This window comes from Microcaecilia unicolor, chromosome 1, assembly GCF_901765095.1.
Source record: "Microcaecilia unicolor chromosome 1, aMicUni1.1, whole genome shotgun sequence".
Classification (NCBI taxonomy): Eukaryota; Metazoa; Chordata; class Amphibia; order Gymnophiona; family Siphonopidae; genus Microcaecilia; species Microcaecilia unicolor.
The window spans coordinates 103996880-104023480 of NC_044031.1; the positions used below are offsets into that span (position 1 = coordinate 103996880).

General features: G+C 45.1%; 1 protein-coding gene across 1 annotated transcript in view; it reads left to right on the forward strand.

Moving 5' to 3' along the window:
• The window catches only part of MASTL (microtubule associated serine/threonine kinase like), a 247832-nt gene that overhangs the window by 91652 nt on the left and 129579 nt on the right, over nt 1-26601 (forward strand). Inside the window, 1 exon segment of the mRNA XM_030200885.1 lies at nt 19866-19972. Within this exon segment, the coding sequence (XP_030056745.1) occupies nt 19866-19972 (107 nt within the window).

Genomic DNA, 26601 nt, shown 5'->3' on the forward strand with positions numbered 1-26601 from the left:
TTAGTTTTTTCTCCCTTTTCAAATTTCCTTTCTTTTTCTAATTGGCTGGGGGTTTTCCCCTTATTTTTGTGCCGCCTTCTTTTAACAGTCTCCCAAACACATAGTATATTCAAACCAGCTTCTCAATCTCTATCATCATCGATGGACATACAGTGGGGGAAATAAGTATTTGATCCCTTGCTGATTTTGTAAGTTTGCCCACTGACAAAGACATGAGCAGCCCATAATTGAAGGGTAGGTTATTGGTAACAGTGAGAGATAGCACATCACAAATTAAATCCGGAAAATCACATTGTGGAAAGTATATGAATTTATTTGCATTCTGCAGAGGGAAATAAGTATTTGATCCCCCACCAACCAGTAAGAGATCTGGCCCCTACAGACCAGGTAGATGCTCCAAATCAACTCGTTACCTGCATGACAGACAGCTGTCGGCAATGGTCACCTGTATGAAAGACACCTGTTCACAGACTCAGTGAATCAGTCAGACTCTAACCTCTACAAAATGGCCAAGAGCAAGGAGCTGTCTAAGGATGTCAGGGACAAGATCATACACCTGCACAAGGCTGGAATGGGCTACAAAACCATCAGTAAGACGCTGGGCGAGAAGGAGACAACTGTTGGTGCCATAGTAAGAAAATGGAAGAAGTACAAAATGACTGTCAATCGACAAAGATCTGGGGCTCCACTCAAAATCTCACCTCGTGGGGTATCCTTGATCATGAGGAAGGTTAGAAATCAGCCTACAACTACAAGGGGGGAACTTGTCAATGATCTCAAGGCAGCTGGGACCACTGTCACCACGAAAACCATTGGTAACACATTACGACATAACGGATTGCAATCCTGCAGTGCCCGCAAGGTCCCCCTGCTCCGGAAGGCACATGTGACGGCCCGTCTGAAGTTTGCCAGTGAACACCTGGATGATGCCGAGAGTGATTGGGAGAAGGTGCTGTGGTCAGATGAGACAAAAATTGAGCTCTTTGGCATGAACTCAACTCGCCGTGTTTGGAGGAAGAGAAATGCTGCCTATGACCCAAAGAACACCGTCCCCACTGTCAAGCATGGAGGTGGAAATGTTATGTTTTGGGGGTGTTTCTCTGCTAAGGGCACAGGACTACTTCACCGCATCAATGGGAGAATGGATGGGGCCATGTACCGTACAATTCTGAGTGACAACCTCCTTCCCTCCGCCAGGGACTTAAAAATGGGTCGTGGCTGGGTCTTCCAGCACGACAATGACCCAAAACATACAGCCAAGGCAACAAAGGAGTGGCTCAGGAAGAAGCACATTAGGGTCATGGAGAGGCCTAGCCAGTCACCAGACCTTAATCCCATTGAAAACTTATGGAGGGAGCTGAAGCTGCGAGTTGCCAAGCGACAGCCCAGAACTCTTAATGATTTAGAGATGATCTGCAAAGAGGAGTGGACCAAAATTCCTCCTGACATGTGTGCAAACCTCATCATCTACAGAAGACGTCTGACCGCTGTGCTTGCCAACAAGGGTTTTGCCACCAAGTATTAGGTCTTGTTTGCCAGAGGGATTAAATACTTATTTCCCTCTGCAGAATGCAAATAAATTCATATACTTTCCACAATGTGATTTTCCGGATTTAATTTGTGATGTGCTATCTCTCACTGTTACCAATAACCTACCCTTCAATTATGGGCTGCTCATGTCTTTGTCAGTGGGCAAACTTACAAAATCAGCAAGGGATCAAATACTTATTTCCCCCACTGTATCAACATAGATTTTTTGCTATCCGGGGATCTTCAGATATTTCAAAAATTTCCACCATACGGGACTTTGCCCCAAGCTATAATTGGTGTCGTTTGCATCTTCATAGATCAACCCGCAAATTTTTATCTTTTTCTTGCGTTTTTACTCAGTATATCTTTATATCTTAAAAACACTATATCTTCAATTAATTTTTCAAAAATATTGCTTGAGCTTAACTTATCTTAAAGCAAGTAGCAGCAGCAATTTCTTCCAGCTCAAACCTCTGCCGACATGGCCAAGTTTCATTACACTTCGTCAGGGAAGAGGCTTGCATTTCTATGTTTGTATCGCTATCTCAAGAAAAATGGCTGCCAGGTACTATTCTTCTGACGAGTCTCCTTCCGTCCACCAGAAAGGAGACTTTCTCCACCGGAGAGTCTATCCTTTACCCCCTTTGTTCGGGAAATGGCTGCGGCTATTCTCTTCCCTATGGAGGTTGAGGATGAGCCCAGGGCTGAGATGCTCGAGGTCCTGGATTATCCTTCTCCGCCTAGAGAGGCTGCAACGGCTCCTTTGCATAATGTACTGAAAGGGAAATGGGACTTGATATACCGCCTTTCTGAGGTTTTTGCAACTACATTCAAAGCGGTTTACATATGTTCAGGTACTTATTTTGTACCAGGGGTAATGGGGGGTTAAGTGACTTGCCCAGAGTCACAAGGAGCTGCAGTGGGAATCGAACTCAGTTCCCTAGGATCAAAGTTCCACTGCACTAACGATTAGGCTACTCCTCCACTCCAGGAAGTCCTTATGCGAAACTGGTCGTTCCCTCTGTCTAATCTCATGATCCTGAAAAAGCTGAATCCTAATATCGCATACACGGTGAACCTGGATTGATGAGGTCTCAGCTACCTCACAATTCCATGGTGGTGGACTCCGCCCTCAAAAGAGCCAAGAGCACTAGGGACTATGCCTCGGCGTCCTCAGGAAGAGAATCTAGAACCTTGGACTCTTTTGGGTGGACGGCGTATCAGGCCGCTATGCTCCCTGCCAAGATCCAGACATACCAGCTCTTCACGAGCGTCCACTTGCGGAACTCGGTGAGGCAACTGTCCAGCTTGGTTGATGCACTCCCTCCGGAGCGGGCCGAGCCTTTCGTCAGCTGGTCAGGTAGCAGAAGGCGTGTCGAATATTCCTGGCCAGGGGTACGTTCGACACGTTTGATGTAGCATCCAGGATCGCTGCCCAAGGTATAGTGATACACAGACTCTTGTGGCTGCATGTCTCTGACCTGGATCATTCGGTCCAGCAGCAGATGGCGGATGTTCCTTGCCGGGGGGGATAACCTTTTTGGTGAGAGAGTAGAAGGTCTTGTTGACCAGTTCAAGAAGCACAATGATGCTATGCATTCTCTCTCCCGCCGGGCATCTTCTGCTACTACTTCCTCTTCTAGGAGGTATTTGGTTTTTTTTTTTTTGGGGGGGGGGGGGTGGAGTGCTCCCAATTCCTATGCTAGGCGTAGGTACACTTCTGCTTCTCGGCAGCCTGCCCAGGCTCAGTCCAAGCACGTTCGTTCTCGTCAACAGCATGCGCCTAAGGCCACTGCGACTCCCCAGCAAAAGCTGGGATGGGCTTTTGACTGGCTCCAGTTCAGCATAGCCTCAGTAAACGTGTCCGTAAGCGGATGAGTTGCATGTTGGGGGAGGTTAATGTTTTTTCACCAAAGGTGGCCTCTTATAACCTCTGACCAGTGGGTTCTTCAAATTGTCTGGTTAGGATACACCCTCAATCTGGACTCCAAGCCTCCAAATTGCCCACTGGGAGCTCAGTCCTACAGCTCCCAGCACAAGCAGGTACTTGCAGAGGAACTCTCCGTCCTTCTACAGGCCCAAGCGGTCGAACCCATTCCACCAGGGAAGAGTGGCTGGGATTCTATTTCAGGTACTTCCTTGTGCAAAAGAAAACAGGGGGGATGCGTCCCATCCTAGACCTAAGGGCCTGGAACAAATTTCTTATTTGAGAAAAGCTCAGGATTGTTTCCCTAGGCCAGGGGTAGGCAACTCCGGTCCTCGAGAGCCGCAGGCAGGTCAGGTTTTCAGGATATCCACAATGAATATGCAGGAGATAGATTTCCAAGCACTGCCTCCATGGTATACAAATCTATCTCCTGCATATTCATTGTGGATATCCTGAAAACCTGACCTGCCTGCGGCTCTCGAGGACCGGAGTTGCCTATCCCTGCCCTAGGCACCCTTCTTCCCATGATTCAGGAAAACGATTGGCTATGCTTTCTGGACTTAAAGGATGCTTACACACCAAAAATAAAAATCCCTCCAAAACCATAAAGGAAAGTCTCTGTTCATAAAAGAAAACACACAATCGTGAATTAAATAACAGGCCCTTGCAGGAAGCAATCTCATCATGCTAAAATGCATGCTCAATACCAGTCCCAAAAAGGTGCGTTTTTAACAGTACTATCAGTTTATTTAAGCCCCTTTCAGCATGAATAGAAATAGCAAATTGGTTCCAAAGAGAAGATGCTAACCTCAAAAAGGCAGATTGCTGTGTTAACACCCTTTGGATGAGATCACCATACTGAAGTCCAACAAAGATCTGAACTCTGGCATATAAAGTAATACCAAAGAAGCTAAATAACTAGGAACATGATTATAATAAGCCCTATGTGCCAAAATAAGCAATTTGAAAATAATATGAAACGCATCTGGTAACCAGTGAAAATGAATAAAAAATGGAGTAACATGATCATGCTGATGCACACCTCCCAACAAGTAAATCGCAGTATCTTTTGCAGACGCTTGAAACTATTATTAGATTATGACAATGCTGTCAATGTTGGATTACCTATCTTGGAGATAAGCAACACATGAAAGAGTGCACTGCAGTTTTTTCCAGTAGACCCTTTAGAGAGTGTAGTTGATATAAAAATTTTAAAAACCTTTAACTACACCAAAAATTTGCTGCAGAAACAGCAATTATGTAAGCCACATTGAGCCTACAAATAGGTGGGAAAATGTGGGATATAAATGTAACAAACAAATAAATAAAATTGATAATGATTACTCCCAAAGATTTAAAGGAGCCTTACTCCGAAAGATTTAAAGGAGCCTACCACAGCAGCTGTCTCCCAAGGTAAACTGGTGTTAACTTAGGGCAAGTAGTGCTCCTTGTAAACCACTGTGTTGTTTTTGCTCTGTTTAACAATAAATAATTCTCCAGTTTGTTTTTTCCATTTAATGCTTTATTTGTAATTCAAGATGATCCAAATCATCCATGCAAACTTTTTTTTACCATCTCTGTCACTAATGGTGTATTATTGAGAAAAATAAGATAAGCACAATATACTTATTACATTGTTGAACCATAAGCTAGACACCCAGGATTTAATTAAACTGTGAGGGACTTCATGCCCTCTTAGTTTTCATTTACAGTAAAGTTCCCACTCTTCTTCAAACCATAGCAAGCGAATATGCAACTTGGCCGTCAGCTTTGCCAATGTCAATCTGCAGTCCAAAATCTGTTCGAACTCCAGAAAGGTAGGTCCCTCAGCCTGTTTCCGTCCTTTCACAATTGTAATACTAGCTGCAAATATCACATAACAAAATATTGAAAACTGTTGAGCAGTAAGATCCCCTTGAGGCTATCCCAGGAGCCTTTGGCTCATATTAAGTAATGTATTCCTTCTCAAAATACCTAAAACCTGTATCTCATCCCAGAAGGGCTGCACATTAGGACAGTCCCAGAAAATTGTGCCTATTCCCCCTTCTCACCACAGTCTCTCCAGCATTCAGTTATAGTCTCAAGGTAGATTTTTGCCAGAGCCACAGGGGTGTAATACCACCTATGTAGTATTTTTTGTCCATTCTTCAACATTGTATAAGAAAGTACCCCTGTAAATAAACCATCTATCATCTCTTTTTTTCCCTTTGGTGTTAATGTAATTCCCAAATCCTGCTCCCATCTTCCAGAAGTTACTAACTACCCCTTCCTGTTAAAGTAGGATTTTGAAAACTCGGGCTAAAGACCCCTTCAGTGAGCCTTTGTGCAACAGAGCCTCCAAAACTTAATCTCCTGCTCTCCATCTTTATCTGCTTTAAAAAGGCTCGTAGTTGAAGGTAATGAAATCCACTGTCTAGAAGCTCAAAGTCCTCTTATAATTGTTTAAAGGAATCTTTTTCTCCGAGAACAAGAAGGCAATTAATTCTCACAATTGGGTAACGTGGCACCGCGTTACCTGGTCTGGAACTTATAACAAGTTTAACAGAGCTTTGTGGAGTACGAGACTGCTCCACTGCACATGCATGGGTGCCTTCCCATCTGTCACGAGGGCGTAGTTACTGCAATTCATTTTCTACTGCAGTGAGGAGAGGTTGCGTTTACGTGATCTTTCTCAAGTCTGATCTGGAATAGCTTTCTTTTCAGCTTTTTTGGTGAATTTTCACTGTTCTTGTGTTTCAGGCTTCGGTCCCCTTTTCACCCGTACTTAAATTATTTTTCTTAAGTTTCCTTTCTTTTTCATGTCTTAGGCCATATTTAGGCCTAGACTTCGGCCAGGTCTTTCTCTGTTTTCTTGGTGCCTTGCCACTTTTTTCAGGCACCGTCGTGTCTTTTGATTTGGATTTTCTATCCATGTCCACTAAAGTTCCCAGTGGCTTTAAGCATTGTACTCGGTGCAATTGGACAATCTCTGGCACAGACTACCATTCTTGGTGTCTTCATTGCTTAGGGCCTGACCGTAGCCCTGCTAACTGTGTCTTTGTGCAGATTCAACGTCATCCTCATCGACACCAAGGAGTCTTGATACCGAACTCTGGGCAAAGGCCAAGATGCATTGGTCATACTCGACTCACTGTGCTGGGACCTCTGGGGCATCAGGAGTTGGCACCCGAGAAGCGTTGGTGCTTAAAGGACCGCTCCCCCTCTACCCAGGAGGTGTGGATGCATCGGTCTCCTAGCAACTAGGACCCAACTTTTGTCTCAGCCCCACCAATTCTGCAGCCTGTCTCGGAGCCAGCACCCTAGGGAGGCAGGGCTGGTGTTTGGGAGGTGGGGCTAGTGCTGGGCAAGACTTCTACGGTCTGTGCCCTGAAAATGGCAGATACAAATCAAGGTAAGGTATACACAAGAAGTAGCACATATGAGTTTATCTTGTTGGACAGACTAGATACACCGTGCAGGTCTTTTTCTGCCATCATCTACTATGTTACTATGTTCCCAGTGTCATCCCTTGATGAACATATCTGGGCCTTGCTTCTTGAGCTGCTGGATGGCCTTTTGTGACTGTGCATCAGCATTGTGTATGCTAGTACCTACCATGCCGCCTGATGCGGCCCCACTTGGCTCTTAGCCTGCGGTGCGGCCTCTGACTCCAGTGTCACGTGCGGCTCTGATGTTGACTGCCACCCAAGCCAGTACCCCCTCGACATTGGTGGAGATGGGAGCAGACTTCTCAGTGCCCTTCTCGGGGACATGGCTCCTCTAAGTTTAGGCAGGCTCGATCTCTGCCTACTCATGAGGAGTTGCTGTCTGAAACCTATGAGGGACGCTCATGTGAGACAGAGGAGGATCTAAGATACATTTTGGAGGATGAGTCCTATGGGTATCCCCTCTGAACCTTCTCGTCCACTTGAAAGGAGAACGTCTCCTCCAGAAAGTCTTTCATTCTCTTCTTTTGTAAAGGAAATGGCTGAGGCTATTCCATTTCATTTGGAAGTGGAGAACAAGCCCAGGGCCAAGATGCTCAAGGTCCTGAACTATGAGTCTGCTAGTGAGGCTGTTACTGTCCATCTCCACGAGGTACTCAAGGAAGTCCTCAATAGGAATTGGGAGTCCTCTGTCGGTCCCTGTCCTGCCCAAGAAGATCGACACGATGTATCGGATCCACAGCACACCTCGTTTTGATAGTCCCTAGTTGCCAGAGAATGTTAAAGATGGTTAGCTTAGCAGGGTTTAAAAAAGGTCTAGATGGCTTCCTAAAGGAAAAGTCCATAGACCATTATTAAATTGACTTGGGGAAAATCCACTGCTTATTTTTGGGATAAGCAGTATAAAATGCATTGAACTCTTGGATCTTGCCAGGTATTTGTGACCTGGATTGGCCACTGTTTGAAACAGGATGCTGGGCTTGATGGACCTTTGGTCTGTCCCAGTGTGGCAATACTTATGTACTTATGTGATTCCATGGTGGTGGAATCCACCCTCAAAAGAGCCGGGAGTTCTAGAGACTATGCCTCGGCGCCCCCAGGCAGAGAAGCTAGGACCTTGGATTCTTTTGGGAGGAAGATACTTATGTCCCATATACAATCCTACCAGCTCTTCACGAGTGTATACTTGGCAGGACTCGGTGCGCAAGTTGCTGGACTGCAGACTCCCACCGGAGCAGGCAGAGTTGATCCCAGTTGGCCAAACAGCAGAAGTTCTTGGCCAGGGGCACCTATGACACCTTTGACGTGGCATCCAGAATCACTGCCCAGAGTATAGCAATGTGCAGACTCTCATGGCTGCGTGCTTCGGACTTGGAACAGTTGGTTCAGCAGAGGTTGGTGGATGCCCCATGCCGGAGGGATAAACCTTTTTGGAGGGAAAGTTCAGGAGGTGGCTAACCAAATCAAACGCTCATAACCATCTCTTCTCTCTCCTGCCTGGCACCTTCTGCATCAGCCTCCTCGTCTAGGAGGGGTGCCTACTACTCCCAGAGACATGGGTACACCACCTTCTCTTTCCAACCTGATCATGCTCGACCCCCAGCGCTCTTGTTCTCGTCAACAGCATGCACCTAAGGCACCTGTCACAGCAAAGGACAAGCTTTTGATTGGCTCCAGTATAGCATAACCGCTGTCAGTTTCCATACTGGATGACCTGCCGGTTAGAGGGAAGCTTAAGCTTTTCTACGGAAGGTGGCCCCTTATACCCTCCGACCAGTGGGTTCTCCAAATAGTCCGCCTCGAATACACCCTTTATTGGTTTTGAAAACCTCTAAGTTACCCACTGAGAGCTCATTACTTTAACCTTCAGCACGCGCTGGTACTTAAAGAGGAACCTCTCCACCTTTCTTAAAGGCCAATGTGATTGAACCTTTTCCACCAGGGGAAGAAAGGCAGGGATTCTGTTTCAGGTACTTCCTTGAGCAAAAGAAGACAGGGTGGATGCATCCTATCCTAGACCTAAGGACCCTGAACAAATTCCTGGTCAAAGAAAAGGTCAGGATGGTCTCTCTGGGCACCCTTCTTCCCATGATTCAGCAACACACAATTGGCTATGCTGTCTGGACTTAAAGGATGCATATGCACACATCCTGATACTTTCCTGTTCATTAGTATCTTCAATTTCGGCTGGGAGCACACTGCTTCTGGTTTCACGTGTTGCCTTTTGGCCTCGCGTTAGCACTCAGGGTCTTAGCAGTAGTTGCATTGTCACTATGCAGGCTGGGGGTGCATGTGCTACTTTACCTCGACGATTGGTTGGTGAAGAGCACCTTGGAGGACTGTGCTTGGGAGTCCATGCAGAGGATTGTTCGGGTGCTAGAGTTACTAGGGTTTGTTATAAACTACCCAAGTCCCATCTTCACCCTGCCCAACAAGTGAAATTCATTGGAACCCTGCTTGATACGTAGAAGGTTTGAACTTTTCTCCCATCACTGAGAGTGGACACTCTAGTCACTCTGGCTTCTGAGGTTCGAGTCTCTCAGCAGGTCACGGCTCAGCAGATGTTGAGGCTGTTAGGACACATGGCTTCCACAGTTTAGGTGATTCCTATGACATGCTTTCACATGTGATCAGCCCAATGCACCCTAACCTTCCAGTGGTGTCAAGCTACTGGAGATCTAGAAGATGTCATCAGAGTGTCTCCAGAGCTTGTTCACTCTTTGCTGTGGTGGACAATTCAATTCAATGTGATTCTGGGACTACCATTCCAAATTCCTCAGCCTCAAAAGGTGCTTACGACGGATGCATCTCTCCTGGGTTGGGGAGCTTAATGTACTTGGGTTTCACACTCAAGGAGCCTCGACTGTCTAGGAAACAGGTCTTCAGATCAATCTTCTGGAGCTCTGGGCGATTCGGAACACTCTAAAGGCTTTCAGAGATCAGCTGTCTCTCCAAATTATGCTCATTCAGACAGACAACCAGGTTGTGATGTATTACAACAACAAGCAGGGGGCACCAGATCACACCCTCCGTGCCAGAAGGCCATCCAGATGTGGCGTTGGGCTTGCCGACACGGAATGTTCCTTCGGGCCACTTATCTGGAAGGCAAAAACAGCAGTCTGGCCAACAGGCTGAGCAAGGTTATGCAATCCACACGAGTGATCTTTCAGCATGGACATTGCCCGAGAGATCTTCCAAGCGTAGGGCACCCCCTCGGTGTGTGTCTGCCACTCATCTGAATCACAAAGTACTTCAGTACTGTTCCAGACTTCAGGCTAGCAACAGATTAGTGTTGGATGCCTTCCTCCTGCATTGGGGGGACTGGTTTTTTCTGTGCTTATCCTCCCAAGCCTCTTGTGGGGAAGACTTTGCTGAAACTCAAGCAAGACAACGGGACCATGATCTTGATTGCACATTACTGGCCACGACAGATCTTGTTCCCTCTTCTGTAGTTATCCTTTGAAGAACCGTGGAGTATTTTCTGACCCTCATCACACATAACGAGGGATCTTTTCTGTATCCCAAATTTCAGTCTCTGGCCTTCACAGCTTGGATGTTGAGGGCCTAGAATTTGCTTCCTTAGGTCTGTCGTAGGGTGTCTCCTGGGTCTTGCTGGCTTCCAGGAAAGATTCCACTAAGCGGTGTTCTTCTTTCAAATGGAGGAGGTTTTCCATCTGGTGTGAGGGCAAGGCCCTAGATCCTGTTTCCTGCCCTACTCGGGCCCTGATTGAATACCTTCTATACCTCTGAGTCCAATCTCAAGACCAACTCCGTAAGGGTTCACCTCGGTGCAATTAGTGCTTATCATAGTGTTGAGGGTAAGCTCATCTCTGGACAGCCTCTTGTTCGCTTTTGACAGGTTTGCTTTTGTCACAGCCCCCTGTCAAACCTCCGCCTGTGTCATGGGACCTCAGTGTCATTCTCATCCAGTAATGAAAGCTCCTTTCGAGCCACTGACTTCCTGCCATCTTAAGTACTTGACCTGGAAGGCCATTCTCTTGGTGGCTGTTACTTCAACTCGTAGAGTCAGTGAGCTTCAGGCTCTACTAGTGGATGCACATTATGCTAAGTTTCATCACAACAGAGTAGTACTCTGCACGCACCCTAAGTTCCTACCTAAGGTCATGTCGGAGTTCTATCTGAACCAGTCGATTGTCTTGCCAACATTCTTTCCCCGACCTCATGCCCAACCTGGCGAGAGCCCTAGTTGCTTTAGCATTTTCTTATAGGGAAGTCATCCCATCCCCTTTATCATTTTCGTTGCCCTTCTCTGTACCTTTTCTAATTCCACTATATCTTTTTTAGATGGGTGACCAGAACTGCTCACAGTATTTGAGGTGCAGCCCCCATTTTTGTTTTCCATCCCATTCCTAATAATACCTAACATTCTGTTTACTTTCTTAGCTGCTGCTGCTGCACACTGAGCAGAGGGTTTCAATGTATCATCAATGATGACACCTAGATCCCTTTCTTGGTCAGTGACTCCTTATCACATAGCTATAGGTTCAAGTTCCTCTTTCTCACATGCATCGCTTTGCACGTTATCACATTAAATGTCATCTGCCATTGGATGCCCAGTCTTGTAAGGTCCTTTTGTAATTCTTCACAATCCTCTTGTGATTTAACAACTTTGAATAACTTTGTGTCGTCAGCAAATTTAATTACCTCACTAGTTACTCCGATCATTTATAAATTTGTTAGAAAGCAGCAGTCCCATCACAGACCCTTGCAGAACCTCACTATCTACTCCATTCAGACCATTTAACCCTACTCTCTTTTCTATCTTTTAACCAGTTTTTAATCCAAAATAAAATACTACTTCCTATCCCGTGACTCTCCAATTTCCTCTGGAGTCTTTCATTCAGCAATTTGGATGTTCAAAAGGCATTTGAGAGATCTGCAATATCAGCTGGATCACCTTTATCCCCATGTTTGTTCACCCCTTCATAGAAATGTAGTAGATTGGTGAGGCAAGATTTCCCTTCATTAAATCCATGTTGGCTTTGTCTTTTTAATCCATACTTTTGAATCTGCCCCAGTAATTTTGTTCTTGATTATAGTTTCTACCATTTTCTCCTGCACCAATGTCAGGCTCATCGGTCTATAATTTCCCTGATCACCTCTTGTACCTTTTTAAAAAATCGGTGTTACATTGGCCTCCCTCCAATCTTTTCGTACCATATTTGATTTTATAGATAATTACTAACAATAGTTCTGCAAGTTCATTTTTCAATTCTATCAGTACTCTGGGATGAATACTGTCTGGTCCAGGAGATTTGCTACTCTATTTGTCAAATTCCCCCATTACATCTTCCAGGTTTACAGAGATTTGATTCAGTTTCTCTGACTTCTCAACTTTGAATACCATTTCTGGAATTGGCATCTCTTGTTAAATAATTTGTGTGTTCCCACCAATTATTTTGACCTCATATTCCCCCAGACTGCTCTTACACAGTCCAGGAATTAACAAGCTCCATAATCAGAAGGACTCACTGGGATATAAGAAGATAGTTTATTACAATCTTACCAAGAGTAGTACAGGCAATAAGGCATTCACAAAGTGGAACAGCGCTTCACGACACGTCCTGTCTCTTCTGCCTCCTATCTCTCTATCCTTTTTCCCCCTCTAGCTAACACCCTTCATATATATATTTTTGATACCATTCATTTCTATGGACACTCATTCTCTCACTGGTCATCTTTACATGTTATCATAGTAACATAGTAGATGACGGCAGAAAAAGACCTGCACGGTCCATCCAGTCTGCCCAACAAGATAAACTCATATTTGTGTACCTGCCTTTTTCAGGGCACAGACCGTACAAGTCTGCCCAGCAGTATTTCCCGCCTCCCAAGCACCAGTCCCGCCTCCCATCTCCGGCTCTGGCAGACCGTATAAGTCTGCCCTCCACTATCCTCGCCTCCCAACTACCAACCGCTCTTCCCCCACCTGCTCCGCCACCCAGTTATTGGCTACTATCTTTTAAACATCAACATTTGATGTCAATGATGTCAATATTCTACATGTTCCCAAACTCTCCTAGCCCCCTCTGGATGATCTCATCCGGGGTGCAGCTGACCCAGTACTATCTTCATGAAGCCAAAACGTCTTTGCTCGTGATTTCTTGTAGATGCCAGTCTTGCTTATTTGTTTACAGAGTAGATTTCCCCACCCTTGTCAGCTCTCAATTACCTCGTTTCAGCACTTGCTACAGTGAAATGTAATTTGTGTCAGAAGTGATCTTTGATTTTTACAGGCCTAGTTCTTAGCCTGAGCCATTGGCCTGTATTTCACTGAGAGCAAGTGACAGTATATTTCTACACTTTCTCAAATCTTTCTCTATAAAGACCGAAGCAAAGAATTAATTTAATCTCTCCGCTATGGCTTTGTCTTCCCTGAGTGCTCCTTTTACCCCTTGGTCATCTAGCGGTCCAACTGATTGTTTTGCCAGCTTCTTGCTTCTAATATACCTAAAAAAAGATTTTACTATGTTTTTTGCCTCCAAAGCAATCTTTTTTTCAAAGTCTGTCTCTGCTTTCTTTATCAGCGCTTTGCATTTAACTTGCCATTCCTTATGTTTTTTCTTATTATTTTCAGTCAGATCCTTCTTCCATTTTCTGAAGAATTTTCTTTTAGCTCTTCCTTCACCTCACTTTTTAACCATGCTGGCTGTCGTTTGGTCTTCCTTCCTCCTTTTTTATACATGAATACAACTGGCCTGGGCTTCCAGGATGGTATTTTTGAACAGCATCCAAGCCTGATGTAAATTTTTGACCTTTGTAGCTGCTTCTCTAAGTTATTTTTGTTTGTTTGTTTTTCACCCCTCTGTTAATTTTATCATAGTCTCCTGTTTGAAAGTTAAATGCTAATGAATTGGTTTTCTTGTGTGTACTTCAGAGCTGATATCAAATCTGATCCAGCTGCAATACCATTACCTCCTGCACAAGATCATGCGCTTCACTAAGGACTAGGTCTAGAATTTTTCCTCCTCTTGTTGGCTCCTGTACCAGCTGCTCTATAAAGCAGTCTTTGATTTTCGTCAAGGAAGTTTACCTTCCTAGCATGCCCTGATGTTACTTTTACCCGGTTAATATTGGGGTAATTGAAATCACCCATTGTTAGTGTGTTCCTCAGCCTTCCTAATTTCTGATATTATCTACATCTGTCTATTCATTCTGGCTAGGTGGATGGTAGTACACTCATCACTATCCTTTTCCCCTTGCACATGGAATTTCACTCCCTAGGGATTCCAAGATGGGTTTTTTGGGTTTTTTTGTGTCCTGCAGAATTTGTAATCTATTTGATTCAAGGCCCTCCTTAACATACAATGGTACCCCTCCACCAATTTGATCCACCCTATCAGTACAATATTATTTATAACCTGGTATGACAGTGTCCCACTGATTATGCTCCTTCCACTAGGTCTCAGAGATGCCTATTATATCTAAGTTTTCATTTAGTTAAATATATTCTAAATCTCCCATCATATTTCTTACGCTTTAGCATTTGCATATAGACAGTTCAAACTGTTTGTTCCTATTTACATCTTGCTCAGCAGTTGACAGTGATGAATTTGCTGTCTTGAAAATCTGTCGGCTTTTTATTTGAAGAGACCTGGTCTACTATGTTCTCTATTGCAACCTCTCTATCTGGATACCTTATCTTCCCTGTTTTGGTGATATCTTTGAACGATATCTTGTTCCGAACCATGCACTTTTGAATAACTGTCGGCCTTCCCCAGTTTCTAGTTTAAAAGCTGATCTCCTTTTTAAATTCTGATGCCAGCAGCCTGGTCCCACCTTGGTTAAGGTGGAGCCCATCATGCCGGAAAAGGCTCCCCCTTCTCCAGTCCCTTAACAAATCTAAAACCCTCCTTCCCTACACCATCGCCTCATCCACGCATTGAGACTCCGGAGCTCTGCCTGTCTCTTGAGCCATCATATGGAACAGGGAGCACTTCTGAAAATGCTACCCTAGAGGTTCTGGTTTGAACTTTTCTACCCAAGAGCCTAAATTTGGCTTCCAGAACCTCCATCTCACTTTTTCCTATGTCATTAGTACCCACACATACCAAGACAGCAGGTTCCTCCCTAGCACTATCTAAAATCTTATCTAGCTGATGCATGAGGTCCCCCACCTTTGCACCAGGCTGACAAGCAACCAAGCAGTCCTTATGCCCACCAGCTACCCAGCTATCTACATGCCTAATAATGGAATCATCAATTACAATAGCTGTCCTAACCCTTCCCTTCTGAACAGAAGCTCCTGGAGACATCCTCAGTGTGAGAGAATATTGCATCCCTTGGTGGGCAGGTCCTGGCTACAGGATTACTTCCTGCTTCACCATTTGGTACATTCTGTTCCCAAAGCTTCGCAGTTACTCCTTGAAATTCGCTGCTGCTTTGCAAAGTCCCTGGGGCAAGGTCCATAAAGATCTCAATTGCATCTCCTTCCCACGTGACTGCCCTCTGCTGTCTGGCTGCCCAGTGTACAGCCTCCTCTTGATAGTGCAAAAAGCAGTCAAAATTATCTCTAGAAGAGTTAAGATATTTAAGTTCTAGTGCTCAGTGAACACCCTGGAAGTGAAGTTTGTACGCATCAAGACTTTTAAGCCCTAATGCCGTGTGAACACCTTGGAAGTGAAGTTTGTAAGCATACGGGCATCATCAGATGTGGAAGCCTCATGCAGTAAAAATCTGCATATCTTCTATTCGTTTGTCCACAATTGATTCCGGCACACTTTGGAATCTTAAATTATATCTCCTCACTGGGTTTTCCATTTCTGCTTGTTTTAACCATATCTCCTCTTCTCCTTTCTTCAGTTTCTCACACCAGTCTTAAATTCCCCCTTCACCGATTATATGCGCCGCCTTTGCCATTGTGAACAGTGACTGTGATACTAGGAAATAATCTAATCTGGAATATGAATTGTGTGGATTGGAAAAGAATGTAAATTCCACGTCCCGGGGGTGCAATGTTCTCCATATATCCACTAGCCCTAATTGGTGCACCAAAAAGTTTATCCCCTTTTGATGCCATCCCTTTTTAGTTTAGCTGGTTTACAGTCGATGGTGGGATCTGCCATGGTGTTGAAATCCCCTCCCAGGATCATCTGGTACTCTGGATAAGAGGTCACCCGTGCTACTATATCTGAAAAAAATTTGTGGTTATATACATTAGGTCCATAAATATTACAAAGACTCAGCTTTCGACCCCATAATTCTCCCATAATGGTGATGTATCTTCCCTCCTTATCCTGTAACACCTTATGAATATTTAGTGGTAACTGTGTATAAGAATGGCCACTCCCCGTTTCCTACTAGTGAATGACGAATAAACCACCTCTCCTACCCACCCCCGCTTCAGCTTTTCATGTTCAGAGTTAGACAGGTGCGTTTCTTGGAGAAAGGCTATGTCTGCACCCTCCTTTCTTAACCAAGATAATATTTTGGTACGCTTAATTGGAGAGTGGATGCCATCCACATTCAGAGACAACAGCTTTAAGTTAACCATCTTTCATACAATTGGCCCTGTCCTCCATAAAACCTAACCTTACATTCCAGCCAAGCCCTCCAGAATCCATTTACCTCCTTTACTGCCTCCCTGGTTAGTTGCTCCTCGTTGTACTCTCTATGCAGATGACTCCCCCCTCCCCCTCCCCCCTTATCCTCATAGTTCCCTCTTACCCCCTCCCCTCCCCCTCTTCCCTATAAACCTTTGAAAACACCCTTCTTATCAACCTTCCCCTTCCCTCTGTCATACAGCAAGAACAGACATGAACGTCCCCCCTCGTTCTCCGCTCAAACTCCCACTCCTTAACAATTTAACGTGGCCTCCACAACTTTCTAAACAAACCAATCAAACTTTATATAACGTCCTTAGGGTTTCCTGATGTCCCTTCAGTATCAAGTTTCACAAATCTTGGCATCTCCTGCTTTATTTGTTATAAGCAGTCCGCTGTGACAGTGGGGTGCTGACTCTTATCTCTTCATCATAGTGCCTGTCAGTAATTTGCCGCATCCCCTTCCGTCTCAGTTGTCATCTCCCGATCATCAAGTACTTTATTTGCTCTTTCCCATTAATTCATCTAATGACATTCTTGCGGTTCAGTTTCTCCATAGCACTATACTCAGTCCCCCGCTGTGCAGCTGTTATGTTATAGAACCAGCCCTCTTTCTGTCTAGGCCCTTCCAACTAGGCCTTATTTATTCGGGATTTAACACAAGCCGTAGAGGAAAATACAAACTTTATAAGTCTTATCACTCACTCCATTCCACTTTAATGATTGTTCAGTCACTGATTATTCTCTCCTTGAATTTCCTGATTCAAGCCTTCCACAAAGGCCTTAGCCTCCTGGGCCCCTGAAAACACCAGGTTCTTTCCTCCGTGCCACACTTTTAATTTTGCAGGATACAGGAGCGAAAACCTGACACCCTTGTTGTACAGCTGAGTGCAGGTGGGAGCCATTGCTCGTCGTAGTTGTGCCACTGATGAAGAATAATCATTAAATAGCAGAATTTTACGCCCCTCGTACTGCAGCTGTGATTGTCCCGAACGGCTCTGCTTCAGTAGCGCTTCTTTCTCTCTCCAGCTGGTATAATGCGCAATCGCTGTTCTGGGTTTATCTTCACCTTCTCGGCGGGCCCCTATTCGATGCGCTCGATCACATTGCCAGGTGCCCGCGCTCCCGCCGAGGCCTAGTTGTGCTGGCAGCCACTCGCTGAAGAATTTATATAAATCTACATCTTTTACCGTCTCAGGCAATCCGACAACCCGTAGGTTATTGCGACGATTACGGTTTTCTTGCTGTTCAACTTGTTCTTTAAGTGCTGCAGCTTCTTTTTGCAGAGCTGTGATCTGGGCTGCCATGCTTTGCGTTGTTTCCTCCTGTGCCAGCACGCGTTGTTCCACTTCTGTCAGTCTATGTGCTTGCACGTCGAATTTTTCATTAATTTCTTCTACTGCAGATTGAATTTTGTTTAAGCGGTCCTCCAGCGCCGCTGCTACTGTCGTTGAGATTTCTCTTGCCCAGTCGCCCGCATTTTTCTCCGCTCCAGTCGCAGGCTCTGGAGTCAGCGCCATCTTGCTCGCTTTCCACGTTGGTGCGGTTTTGTTTCTTAGACCTCCCTGGTTTCTTGTGGGCATACCAGCCAGTCCCACGTCCGATGTATCTGCCGTCGCTATCTTTCCACTCTCGATCTCTTCCCTCGCACATGTTTATCCACCGGGGTGTACGAACAGCTGATTTTTAGCTGATTCTTCGGAGAAGTCTGGGGAGCTCTCTCCTCTTGCTGCTACTCAGGAAGCAGTCATCACGTGACCCCCCCAAATTCCCCCTTCACAATCATCTATTCTGCCCTCCAGATATTTTACCTTATGGCCAGTTAACTTAATTTCTATTTTCATCTCATCCAAGTCCTGCTGGAACTTCCTTGCATCTTACCAATATCAGCTTTTATTTCTGCAAACCATTCTGAGAGTTGTTTTTGTGGCACCCTGGCCATCCCTACCATGAAAAGTAGCATCTCCTGGGCACATGGACACTATCCTCAACTTTTACAACCAGGTTCCACCATCTTGGTCATAATTCATGGCAGTCTCAAGCTCATAAAAGCAAAGAATTTAAGATTTTGAGTGTACTTCATAGTTGTCATTATCAGCCGGGTGCCCTGACTTATTCCTACACCAACCCAGCTGTTTTACAAACCTGGAATTGCTCAATGAGATCAGAATAGGTTAGGGAGCAGAGCTGTTCTTATACCTCCATTAGATGTTACTTCCTTCTCCTTTATAAGCCAATTTGAAACTGAATCCAAACATTGTTGTTACAAGATGAAGTCTAGCATCTATGGATGCACCCTAGCTACCAGCAAAATATCAACTGCATAAATGTATTCTCTTATCCCCACAGCCTGTGTCATGATAGCTAAGAGGCTTAAAACATACTGAATATACAATGGAAAGTGCTGACTCTTCAGGGAATCCACAACCTAACTGATATACTTTAGAAACCAAACCTATAGATACGGGAAATAATTGCTCTTGCAAGAAAGGGTGAAACCATTTCAGTACTACACCAGCAACACCTGTTGCAGCAACAGTTCATACCTCACTAAATTAAATACGGAGTCAAATGTTGAGACAAGTTATCTTCCCACTTTCCAAAACAGTGAACCTCGTTCAAAAATGCTGCTGTGCTCAAAACAAAAACCCAATTGATGAGGATGTAAAAAAAAAAAAAAAAAAGTTATCTAGAAAGACACTAAGTTGTTTCAACACAACTTTCTCTATCAATTTAGAAACAAAACAAAGATTAGAAATGGGCCTATACAGGGCCGTGCCGATGCGGTAAGCGAGGTAAGCATGGCAGGAGGGCGCCATCCTCTGGGGGGCGCCCCGCCGCACCATGCTTACCTCGCCCTCTTCTCCCCAGATCCTTTTTTTTTTGGTTTAAATTTACCTCTCCGGCGCGCGGCAGCGTAAGTGAGAAGGAGGCGGCGCTCCCCCGGCCGCCCCGACGTGTCTTCCCTTCGCTCGGTTCCGCCTTCTTCTGACGTCATTTCTGACGTCAGAAGAAGGCGGGACACAGCGAAGGCAAGACACGTCGGGGCGGGGGAGCGCCGCCTCCTTCTCATTAACGCTGCCTACGCTGCAAGCGCCGGAGAGGTAAATTTAAACAAAAAAATGGATCTGGGGAGAAGAGCGCTAGTAGTGTAGCGCTCGTTTTCGGGGGGGGGGGGGGGCGCCGGAGAGGCCGACTGAGGGGGGGGGGGGCGCTGGAGAGGCCAACTGCAGGGGGGCGCCGGAGACCCTAGGCACGGCCCTGGGCCTATAATTAGGATCTTTCGAATTGACAGATGTTTAATTTTTCTTCTTTGATTTTAGGTATTGTGCTACTGACAGTCATTAATAAAGCATACAATGGATTTGATAGTAATTAGTATGAATGCATTTAACAAGGAAACTGTTTGTTGTATTTTAGAGATAAACATGATGGATATACTCACAACCCCATCAATGAATAAGCCTAAACGAGACTACTCACGGACCCCAGGACAAGTGTTATCTCTCATCAGCTCCCTAGGCTTTGTGAGTAACTTTCCTAGTCAGAGATGCTTTCACAAATGTAACATGATTTATTGAAGATAGCATACCAATGACAACAGATTTACCATGGTTTTCAACATTGTTTTTACCAAACTTAAGTAGGATGTCTTTTGTCTTGATTGCCCAAATGTCGTTTTATTCTAGTTTTTTATTTTTAGTGTTCATACCTTTCCAGTGGTAGTTCAAGGTGAGTTACATTTAGGTGCGGTAGGTATTTTCGTGTCCTCAGATGGATTAAAATCTAGTTTGTACCTGAGGCAATGGAAGGTTGTGAGTTTCCCAAGGCCGTAAGGAGTGACGGCTACATTTTCATTTTTTGTTATGGTGAAGGCATCATATTAAGAAATGTTAAAATATTAAGTAACTACTGACCTTCTAACTCTATTGGTAGTTTGAGACTCTGACCTCTACATAATTGTGAGAAAATTTGAGTTCTAATTATGATAATGAGAATTAAAAATTCTTAAAATGATACTCCTTGTTTAATTGAAATGGGTCTTTTCTTATGTAATGGAATACATTCAGCCATTTGATGTTTTCTTGAGATTGTGTACAAAGGAGGAACGAGAAGACTAAATCGGAATCAATATATGAAATGGTAAATGAAGCCCTAGTTTTCTTTTGCACGGTTAATTGGCTAATTAGAATCTGGTGCTTAATGACTAGTAACCTTGGAGAAGGAGTAGGGGTGGACTAAAACTTCCAGCAGCCAGGCATAAACAACTAAAATTTTATTGACAAAACACCCGAATTGGAAAGACGCAACAAAGGGCCATGTTTTGGTGGAGAATCACCTGCCTTAAGGGGTCAAAATGCTCTAAAAACAACATAAATACATAATAAATAAGGATATATACATACAACAATAAGTTAAAAAGTATATAATATAAATAAAACCTAGATACAATCAATAAATAAGTACTACAAGAAAATGAATAAGCATAGAGGCAAACAAACAGGTATATGTGACTCCCCAAAACATCTAGAAATGAACAGTAATAAAACTAGCCTGAAGGATAAATCAATCCAGCACCTGTGTAAATATGTAAATGGGTCTGACACTAGCGAAATGCAGATAGTGTTTTGCAGTACACACGTATATAAAGTTGAAAACTCTCTAATCGGAAGAATAATGAATGAATCTGTTGGAACTATTAAAAAAAAAAAAAAAAATATATATATATATATATATATATATATTGAAGCTTAAAAAAAAGGTAAGGTAAACTGTATCTGAGTGCACCTGCATATCAATGTGGGAACTGACAAATTAGGGTAAAGAAAAGCATTTAAAGAAAACAAATCTGTCAACTGCAGTTTAAGATGGAAAGTGATACTGGAGAAACATGGAAGTCCAGCGATAAAAAGCCACAGCTGGGTACTCTAAACTCAAAGAAGGAAAGAAAAAAAGAACAAGCATATGGAGAGTGGGAAAGTGACAAACCCTGAAAAATGCAGCAACTGAAGGAATGAACATAGATAGCAGCATATAGGGTAGCTGAAAACAGTTTAAAAAAAAAAAGGGGGTTATGTTTGTTAATATCAAAAAAAGGTGACACCAGAAGAGCATCAGAGGAGAGGGGCCGTCCTATAACAGGGCTATTGTGTGTAAAAAAAACAAAAACCATAAAGTGCATAAATTACAAAGTCATTACAATGACAACATACATAAAAACAGGTGATATAGTTTAAAACTGATATTGGCTACAAACATTTGTGTATCTTAAAAAGAAGGTGCCAGATCAGTACCAGTAAGAATATCTGCAGTAGGTGCACATATTTTCTTGTTAAAGATACTTGAAAATGGGGGGAAGTGACGTCACCGGAGAGCATGGCTGCCTAACTTCTGTGCTCCCGAGTACCGGAGGTGCAAAGAGCGCTACCCGGCACTTACAATAAGCAAGGAGGGCAAAGAAAACGGCGCCACTTAAGAACGAGGAGCGGAGGAGGCCAGAGACGTCCATGCAAAGGCGGTCTACGCCGCTAAACCTGTCAAAATTCGCGTATAAGAAAGGCGCGACGAAATCCAACATGGCGGCCAGAGCGAACGAAGAAATGGCGGAGCGAATGGATGCGGAATTGCAACCATCGGGAGACATGTTCGCATCGCAGACCCAGGGAGAGCCTGAGGGGGCCGGACTGCCGGAGCTATGCGCTTGGATCCAGGAAATCCGATCGGATCTAAAAGCCATGAGGTCAGAGCTGGCGACGCTGGGGGCTGACCTGAGAGGGGAGATAGCTGAGCTCGGACACCGGGTGGAGGAGGCGGAAGGCCGAATAGATGACCATTCGGAGTCCCTGGGCTCCCTTGAGAGGCAGATCGCAGATGAGCGAATAGGGCAGCAGCTTCTCTCTGAAAAACTGGAGGATCTGGAAAATAGGAGCAGGCGCCATAACATCCGCATTCGGGGCTTGCCGGAGGTTTCAAAGTATCAAAATAGTGAGCAAGTGGTCCAGCAAATTGCCAGCGATGTTCTAGCGAACACGGAGGATCCGATTCCACCAGAAAAAATAAACTTGGACAGAGCACATCGGGCCCTGGGGGCTAATAGAAAGAACTTACCAAAAGATATTATAGCATGCTTCCAGGACTTCAAAGTGAAAGAGCGAGTCATGGTAGCGGCAAGACAAATAAAGGATTATAAATGGGACACCAATAGAGTGGAAATATACCAGGACTTGGCGGCTGCCACCCTGAAGAGAAGGGCTGAGTTGAAGCCGGTAACGGCAAAGTTGCGAGAACTGGATATTCGATATCGCTGGAGATATCCGTTTGGACTAGCATTCTACAAGGATGGGAAACAGCACATGGTCAAAACCTTGGCAGAGGCGCAGAGAATACTGCAGGGAGACTATCAGATGGATACACCCTCGGCAGCGGAGCGCCCATCGATGGCAGCGGATCCCAGGACCCACCCCAGATGGCAAAGAGTGGGTCAGAGTCGACTACAGCGCCAGAAGTCAGCGGGACGCCTCACCTGACTTTGCATGGCAACAATGGGAGATAAGATCCCACTTGTTTAACAGGATGCGCCCTTGTGGCGAGTTTACCAGGTGCCGTGGACTTGGAGAGCGGCAAGCTGGCCTGGTCGAAAGTTATTGTTGGTTATAAGGTGCAGTAGGGTAATATAGAACATTGGTTTAAACAGGGAGCAAGATAAGAGTTAAGTTAAAGATATTAATAGCTAAAAATGTGAAGGGGTACTAGTGAGTTACAACACCTCCGTGTTGCACCATCCAGAATATGGTAAAGGTGCTAAGGTTTTGGGGGAGGGAAGGGGAGACTAGGGGGGGAGGGAGAAGGAAAGGAGCGGAGGAGGGGAGGGGGGGGGAGGGAAGAAGGGTGGGAGAGATGGGTGGCTAATATTGAGATATGCTATAATGATGCTCATAACTGAAGAAGTTGTCTATATATACAATGCTTAAATGTGTGACTATAAATGTGCGGGGCTTGAATACTCCGCAAAAACGGAAGCAGGTATTTAGGGAAATGCAACGCCAGCAAGCCGATGTAATGTTTCTCCAGGAGACCCACCTTAGAAAAGTCCATGAATACTTAATGAATAATAAGCAGTACCCATATATAAGATGTGCATCAGCCACAGAGGTTCAGAAAAAGAGGGGAGTTTTGATAGCTCTATCCCGGTCCCTACCCTGGCAGGTGCATACAACGGTCAGGGATACAGCGGGCAGATATATATTGATGGTGGTCTCCCTTGATAAGGAATATTACACACTGGTATGTGCATATGCACCCAATGAGAATCAGAGGATATTTATGCAGGAACTGGAGAGGATTTTACAAAAGCATGCTAAAGGTCATTTGGTGATAGGGGGCGACATGAACTTGACACTGGACCCGAAGCTAGATAACTCAGGGGGGGGTGGCAAAATACGCGCAGGGAGATAGAGTAGCCTTCCAGTCCTGGCTGGCAAGGTGGGGGCTGACTGACTTATGGAGAGATACGCATGGGACTGAAAAAGATTTTACCCATTATGCCCCCCTCCACAAAACCTACTCGAGAATTGACTATTGGCTGGGCGATGCGATGGTGAGGAGGCAGGTTGAAAGGGTGACTATCGAGCCCTGTAGTTGGTCGGATCACTCTCTGGTGGTGCTAACGCTGAGGATGGGAAGAAGGCCTATAGGCCGTCCCCATTGGAGGCTAAACGAAGCCTTACTCCTAGAGCCACAGAATATAGCTGAATTGGAAAAGTACATAAAGGAATATATAGAGCTTAATGATAATGAAGAAGCCCATCCGACCAGTATTTGGGAGGGAATGAAAGCGGTATTAAGGGGTCAGATAATAGCATGGCAGGCACACATCGTCAGGGATCATAGGGGGAAGGAGGACGCAGTTAGAAATAACATGGAGGCCAGTGAAAGAAAGCATAAAGAGGATCCGTCCGACACGCAAAAATTGCAGGAAGTGCAGCAACTCCGAGCACAGCTTAATGATCTCCAGATGACGGAGATAGCAGGGCAGCTTCAGCGGGTTCGGCAGGAGCATTTTGAATTTGGAAATAGGGCTGGCCGGCTATTAGCAAATAAATTGAAAAAGCAAACCCAAAGAAATTATATTGCAGGGGTATATAATGCATCAGGTCAGTTAGTAAACAGCACAGAAGAGATACAGGAAGTGTTTCGGGATTATTATGGCCAACTATATAAGTCGGACCTGAGGGGCACAAGGGAAGAGATTGCACAATATCTACAGGGGATACAAATGCCAGGCTTATTGGAGAAGGAGGTAGAGGAGTTGTCCTCCCCCATAACGCTTGAGGAGATAGAAAGGGCAATCGCGAGTTTGCCAAATAATAAGGCGCCTGGGCCTGACGGATTCCCAGCGAGTTTCTATAAGCTGTTCTCCAAGTGGTTAGCACCACTACTGTTAAAAGCAGTCACAGCATTTGACAACGTGGGGGAAATGCCTTACTCGTGGAGGGTGGCAGAGGTAGTCTTGATACAAAAGCCGGACAAGGATCCCCTATGTTGTGGATCATATAGACCCATTTCCCTATTAAATGTGGACTATAAAATTTTCACTAAAATTCTGGCTGCAAGGCTGCAGAGGGTACTCCCGAGAGTGGTTCATGAGGATCAGGCGGGCTTCATAGAGGGCCGGCAGACGTTCGACAATATTAGATGCCTGCTCCATGTGATTCAGCAAGCTAATGAAGAGCCAGACTCGGTTCTACTCCTCTCGGTGGATGCTGAAAAAGCGTTCGACCGGGTGGAGTGGCCTTTTCTGTTTGGGGTCCTAAAGCAGATGGGACTGGAGGGAAGAATCTTAAAATGGTTCAGCTTGCTCTATACTAATCCCCTGGCAATCATAAAGATAAATGGGGCTTATTCGGAGCCGATAGGGCTGGGTAGGGGGACGAGGCAGGGGTGTGCGGTATCGCCCCTGTTGTTCGCAATATCCATTGAACCATTAGCACAGAGGATTAGAGAACACAAGAGTATACGGGGGGTGGTTAGAGGTAAGAGGGAGCACAAGATTATGCTGTTTGCGGATGATGTATTGCTGACCTTGGCACAGCCTAAACAATCGCTACAGCAGGTTACAGAAGTGATCTTGCAGTATGGGGAGCTCTCGGGCTTTAAAATTAATACCACTAAGTCCGAAATACTTAATCTTACGGTTCCGCAGAGGGAGGCCCAGGAATTGCAGAAATTATACCCATTTAAATGGGCAGCGAGGGCAATAAGGTATCTTGGGGCTATGATTACCCCAAGAATAGAGCTTTTATATCAAGAAAACTTCCCTAAGAAGGTCAGGGAGCTCTTTGAAGAACTGGATAGGTGGGAGGGCCTCACGATTTCGTGGTTGGGTAGAATACATGCGGTAAAAATGATGCTCCTGCCGAAGCTGCTTTATTTATTTATGGCGCTTCCAGTTCCCATACCGCGTATCTTTTTCCAGCAGTTGACTAAAAAGGTTTTTGCATATATTTGGAGGAAGCGGCCACCCAGGGTGCGAAGAAGTGTAATGTACCAAAGGCCGAACAAAGGCGGCATGGGGGTCCCAAATTTTTTTCTCTACTACCAGGCAGCGCAACTGCGGGTATGCGCAGAATGGTACCCGACCAATACCAAAAAGTGGCTTCACTGGGAGCGAGCATGGATGGGGACTAGATACACAGGGGACGCACTCTGGAAACCGAGAAAGGAACTCTTAAAGATAATTGAGAGGGTTCCGTTGGGCTTGAGCCACATCTTACATACCTGGCTTCAATTAAGAAAGCGGGCTTTCCCAGAAAGAGAATATTTCCAACAGATGGCAATACAAGATGCTCCAGGGTTCCCCTTGGGGAGGGAGGAGAGGGTATTTCAGATCTGGGCCAAGAGGGGTCTTTACCAACTGGGGCAAATTTGGGTCAACGGAGAGATGAGGTCATTTGAGGAGTTGCAAGATGAGTACGGATTGGAGGAGAGGGACTTAGTTTATTATAACTGCATCAGAAATTATATACTTAAAAGAGCTAGGGATGAATTGGAGTTGGCAGAGACGGAGGTGGAAAAGGCAATGAGACAAGGAGGGGGTAGGGGTGGCATAACGAGGATATATAGAGCTCTGCTTCTGCTCTCGTCCCCACTGGGATTC